The sequence below is a fragment of the Poromitra crassiceps genome (assembly GCF_964638095.1).
Source record: "Poromitra crassiceps genome assembly, chromosome: 2".
Classification (NCBI taxonomy): Eukaryota; Metazoa; Chordata; class Actinopteri; order Beryciformes; family Melamphaidae; genus Poromitra; species Poromitra crassiceps.
Window position 1 is genome coordinate 33460007 of NC_139624.1, and position 6310 is coordinate 33466316.

The 6310-nt window shown below is 44.0% G+C and overlaps 1 protein-coding gene across 4 annotated transcripts in view; it reads right to left on the reverse strand.

Moving 5' to 3' along the window:
- The window catches only part of dock4b (dedicator of cytokinesis 4b), a 246388-nt gene extending 242587 nt beyond the window's left edge, over nt 1–3801 (reverse strand). For all 4 annotated transcript variants that reach the window (XM_083632225.1, XM_083632228.1, XM_083632227.1 and 1 more), the window contains exon 1: nt 3679–3801. In XM_083632225.1, coding sequence (XP_083488351.1) covers nt 3679–3715 — 37 coding nt within the window. In that variant the 5' untranslated portion in view covers nt 3716–3801. The remainder of the gene's footprint in view (nt 1–3678) is intronic.
- Between the last annotated feature and the right edge of the window lie 2509 nt (nt 3802–6310).

Below are 6310 nucleotides of genomic sequence, written 5' to 3' on the forward strand. Positions count from 1 at the left end.
CCATTTTGGAATCAGATATTAACACCAACCCATCAATCTTCCAACATTCTTGCTTCAGGATAAAAACGTGTAATCACTCCGATGGTGGGCTAATGGGCGCCTTAATGTCAACTCGCCGAGACTCCATTCATATTTCATCAGTGACAGAGGCGCTGTCCTCGTTGGCCCCACTCGGCTGGTAAGACGAATCAACATCAAAGGCTGCTACCTCCCAATTAGACGGTGAGATGTTCTCATCTCATGTCGATTTGGCCCCAGATCAAATAAGATCCAAGGAATTCCAAGGCCTTTTAGTTACCCAGCCTCCCTCTCAAAAGGGGGTCAAATGTTCACTGAAAGCACCTTAAGGAAGTCACATTTAAAATGGCCAACGTAGCGACCCATTTGTTTCAATATTTAGATATCACATCAATACTGCAGCTTGTATGTTTTTAAACACCCAATGGAAATATGTGGAGGAGTGAAAACAGCGATGAAGATAGGTTTTTGAGGCCGGCTCAAGTGCTGGTTTGCGGTAAGATGTGCAGACTTGTGGAAAGGCAACAGCTGTTCCCCCTGCTGGCCTGAATAATTCACTTCCATGGTGAACTCTGACCCCCCATCTGGGGATCAATGGTCATTTAAAGATCATTAGTGGTGTGAGGTTATTTTGCCACAAGGATAAACGTTTTGGTATGATGGGGTTTTTCTGCTCAAAAGTCTTCTATTTTGGGACTACTTAACTCAATATTGCTCTTATGCATGTGTAATAACATGCTAAACCACATGCTGCATTAACGGAACGAGAATCACAGCAATACCAATATGAAAGAGTGAAGTGTTTCATTTTCTCTGCGGGATTACCTCTTGACCGGAAAATCGTTTAAGCATGGCTGAGATCTGAGAAATCCCCCCCAAAAACATACACACGCACGCGTGCGCACACACACGCACACACACACAGGAAACCAAGCGACATTCACTGCAAAGATCTGTCTCAAGACCACATCAATCCTCTTAATGGAGTGGATGCCATTATCCCCATGCAGTCACTGATAAATATGGAATATATCAACAAAACGGAGAGACAGGATCTTGATGGCAAAGCGCACACAGACTTGTTTGATCTTCAGATTCCCCCCAGTTCACCTGCTGAAGCTGACACATCATCACAAGTTGTTATCCTAACTAATCCTTAACTGCAGTATCAGACAACTTCTCACCATATCATTTACCTTCTCCTTTGTGTGTGTGTGTGTGTGTGTGTGTGTGTGTGTGTGTGTGTGTGTGTGTGTGTGTGTGCGTGTGCACATGCAAGTGTGCGCATGCTTGTGTGTGTGTGTGTGTGTGTGTGTGTGTGAATCATGTAACCAGATTTTCACAAAAACAGCCTACTTCCTCTCAGAAGGAACAGGTCACATCACAATGGAGAGCACACAGAGTAACGTCTAAATCACGACCAATTAAAAGAGTCTTATTGCTCATATTGAGGAAAAAAGGATAAAGAGCCTTAATCCAATTAACAAGGCCCCCTGTAGCAGTTTGGGGACAATGCAGGGTATTTAGCCTTCAGAATAAATCTCCTTTTATAAACCTTTTATACAACCAAGTGACCTTTGACAGGAAAGGGAAGCAAGTGGATTTAAGACGTTAAATTCAATCAATCAATTCTGGCCTATCAAATGATGTGGGGGATGCGATGACTCTGGGGGGGATCTCTCCCATTAGCATAGGATTAAGTATCATATAACTGCACAGTGACTGAGGTCAGGTCTTTAGCACTCGACTGGACAGGGAAGAGAAACATGTCCACGCCGGGGAAACATGAACCAGACCAGTCAAGTGACCAGAAGCAGACTGTGACGGAGAGGGGCCAAAGGCTAGGTTCCGGTTCATTGTGCCTCACTGATTTCAGGCCATGGTGGCAAGGTAGAAGAAGCACCTAGCAGCACTTACATTTTAGGGAAATAATAAGCAATATTTACAGCAGACTAGGAGCCCTACTAGGGCCCTACTTGTGTAACCAGATATGTACTAGACAAAATAGACACTGGTCCTCCAAAAGACTACTTTGTAGGGGTGCTGTACTAGATGATCTAGGATCTAGAAGTCATCACCCTAAGGAAAATAATATTCCTACAATATTCATTTCCCATTGAGAGACTTATGGTGTGTTTTACAGTACTCATTTGTCTGTTAATAGTGACGTTATTATATATCTTTAAAGTTGTGCAGCTGCTTATGTGACGTGTGTCCGTTTGTAGCACGAGATGTCTGTTTGTAGCATGATGAGGGGTGGGGCTAGGGAAGAGGATAGGAACTCGGGATAGGAAGGTGGTAGAGATTCGGGGTTTGAGGAGTGGGTAGGGGGATGTAGGCAGGGGGAGGCAACGGAAGGGGCGGGGTTAGGGGAAAATGGCCATAGCTCATGATAGGAAGGTCGTAGAGGGCACGTTTTCCTACAAGTAAAGTAAACAAACAACACACATCAGAAATAATAGCTTTTCCACAGAGCTTATATTACATTTGATCAGATGACTGCTCCTAAAACTGCACCGCTTACTTCAACACCACCTCACCTGGGTGTGATGTTTTGTTTATTTTTATTATTTCTTTTCGATATTAAGTAGGACTTTTTTCCTTCTGTGATACGGTATTTGAAAAGTATCCTTGTGAAATGATCAGTATTACTGGATTAGTCCACTAGTTGGTTTTCGTAAGGGCTGTGAGAGCATGTAGGAGGCTCCATGGAGCATCACACAGAACAGCCCCAACATCTCAAGGGAATATTATTATGAGACATTTAAGCCGCCTCTCAGCGGTCGCATCTGAATGAGCCTTTTTTGCTGGTCGAGAGAGGAGCGCACAACAAATTCCTACCACGCCAATAGGGCAAAGAGAAGTGTGTGTGGCTTTTTGTGCTCACATTTGGCTCAGTTGCGTTGTGTGGTCGCTTGTTTGTCTCACTTCAGTGTTTGATATACAGCCTGGAGCAATACACTACAGTAGGATACTCACATTTCCAGGACCTAGCCTGCACAAGGTCCAAAAGCGACCTCCAGACCAGAGCACTATACAGTACAGCCAGAAAGAAATGCTCTTAGCTTTTCCAAACCAGCCCAAAATACAGTCAAATAATCTCAGATATTTTTCTTTCTTTCTTTCGAAGAGCAAAATGTGGCATATAGTGGCAGAGCAATTGCAACTGCCTGTGGTGTAACTGCTGCTTTTTTCCAACAACAAGAGCAAAGCACTTGAAAGGTAGGATAACGTTACTGTAGGTTATGCACTGACGATGCAATGGGGGGTAGAGGCCAGTGAGTGGAAAATCCAAATGTAGCTAGTACCGTATTCATTCGGTGAGCCATGGGGGGTCAGAGCGACAACCGTGCTTTACAATGTGGCAGCGAGATGAAATCCAGTGAGTGAGGGCTCTCATCAGATCACGCCGGGCTGTTTGTAACAGAGCTGATAAATCACTCAAAACAATTCATGCAGCTGCATAATCATCGTAGGTTCAGCAGCTCATCATCCAGCTCATCCACACACACACACACACACACACACACACACACACACACACACACACACACACACACACACACACACACACACACACACACACACATAGCCTGCTACACACGCACGCGACTGAACGTAAAGGACAACAGTTTTTAAACGTAAAAGGCACAAACTTACCGACGCCGTATTTCTCGTGCTCTGTAGGTATCCACATGTTTAAGTCAGTGGTCGGAATAGCAGCGGAAAACAGGTTATTTGTGCTGTGTTACGCATTCTATTGGCGTGCTTTCCTCCGCTCTGTAGTAGGAGTCATTGTTTAGGTTTACAGAGGGAGAAAGCGCTGCTGTGCTGCTGCTGCTGCTGCTGCGCTGCTGGCTGCTGCTGGCTGCTCCTCGTAGTGGTACGGAGACATGTGCTGCCTTCAGGTGCTGTCGGATATATGGGACTTTTGGAGGTCAGCGCACACGAACGATCCGAAAACGATTGTGGGATTTTCTGTGTCCTATGTTGCCGAGGGAGCGGAGAGCATGATGCAAGATATATCAACAGCTGATGTTGCACACGTTTCTATTTTCACATTTTTCTTTGTTTGACATTTAGTTGCAATTTGTTTTAGTGCATTAAGCTCCCCTCTTGTTTGGCTAATAAAGTAGCCCTAATTAAACCTTCAATTAGGCAATGCTTTATTATTTCCATCAGTGAGAGAAGACCCAAGTCTTTTGGCTTTTTGGCTCTATAGTTGGCACATTACTTCTTGACATGTTTTTCCCCTCCTTTTTGTGTCTCTTGTTGCAGCTTTTGTATTTTGAAATTGACAAGTCCAAATAAACCAAACCAAACCCTGACGCAAATTTCTGCAGCACAACGTGAACGTATCACTGCTTTTTTATTGCTATAATTAAACAAAAGCCACCAAATTAACTACTACTACAAGGGTCTAACTAACAAGGGTTCATTTGATTTTATGATTAGCGTTCTACCAAAAAGCACTTGAAGGACAAGTCCTACTATCGGCTGTAGATGCGAGATTTACGAGGAGTACCTGAATGTAGCAACATCACCAGCACACAGGAGCTACGCATGCTGGGGCTTGTAGTAAAAGCTAGTGATGTAAACGACAACGTGGACGTGATGGTCCCGTTATCCATGCCATCTCCGATGTTGAAAACATGTTAAGAGGTTGGTATAAAAGAAATGATGAAAGGCTAAATGATATGTATGAGTTAGAAAGAAAGAAAGAAAGAATCAAAAGAAAGAAAGAAAGAAAGAAAGAAAGAAAGAAAGAGAAAGAAAACATGTATCTTATCTAAACCATGTGCATCATGCAGCAGAGCTGCCTGCTTGAATGACCAGTAAATTTCCTATTTCACATTTGTAAGCATTTAGCTGTCATGCTTATTCAGAGGAATTTCCACTGAGTAAGCACATGGGGGTTGAGCACATTGCAGGGTTGACATTTCGGCAATGGTATGATGTTCTCTTACTGGATCTCCCTGCCACCCTCTAACAAGAGGGATAAGTGGAGAAGATGTATATAGGCAAGAGCTGCACAAACCTAATGGTGGGGTAAGGGTTTACCATGTAGAAAGATGAGTGCCTGTAAGTGGGATGAGGGCATGTCCTCTCTCGGACACACGGGCCTTCCGCTGGGACACCACGGCCATGAAAAATGCATGAGATGCGTGAGGGGGAAGTAGGACTGGAGGGTGTTTCGCAGCAAAACTACAAGAGTTCACGTCATGACACACTTATGTGTGTGTGCGTGTGTGTGTGTGTGTGTGTGTGTGTGTGTGTGTGTGTGTGCGTGTGTGTGTGCGTGCACGTGTGCGTGCGCACGTGTGTGCGCGCGTGTGTGTGTGTGTGTGTGTGTGTGTGTGTGTGTGTGTGTGTGAGAGAGAGAGATTCTTGATGCTCTGGCTGGCCAATATTGTTCTTGTGACATTCATGGCAATCAAGCTAATTTGAATTTGAATTTGGGAGTCTGTACGCATGTACACACATGCCTACATGTCTGTAAGAGATGTCCACACACTTGTTTATAAACCGCCTGTCCTCCCCTTCATGGCATGTCATCTGAAAGATGAAAGTTCTAAAAGAGTCACCTTAATGTTTTTCACTCACTCATTCCCCTCTCCTTCAGGTGCCTTAATTGCATCTACCTGATTAAGGGGGCGTCGGAGCTTTCGCTAATCCAATCACAGTTGGCCACATCCTTCCCATTCAGCCAATCGCAGCTTTAGCGGCAACCTTTTTTGAGCTGTTCCCTTCTCATACTCTGTCTGCTGTCATTTCAGTGTGCTGCAACCCGCCTCCATCCCATTCTCCTCCAGGTCGAAGATCTCCAGAAGCCCTTCTTAGTTCAGAGTTCTTCACCACCACCAGGTCTAGACTCCATGGGGGATATCCTACTCACGGCTTCACTACCCCCTCCATAATCACGATGATGTCAGCGTGACGTCTCACGATGACTTCAGCATGACGTCGCAGCATCGTGATGGAGTCTAATCGCCAAAGACTTTGAACTTTTCATAATCATTGAACATTCATAATTGTTTATTCATAATCATTGATCACATGTAAATATATCATTGCTCATGTTAAATCATTGTCATCAAAATAATAGTGACCTCTGATTTAAATACATTTCTTTCTTTCTTTCTTTCTTTCTTTCTTTCTTTCTTTCTTTCTTTCTTTCTTTCTTTCTTTCTTTCTTTCTTTCTGGTGGTGTGTTTGAATACACAGGCTTTTAACCCATTCTGGTGCTCAGTTCATTTCCCATGCTATACAAATGGTGCATTAAAGAGCTTTG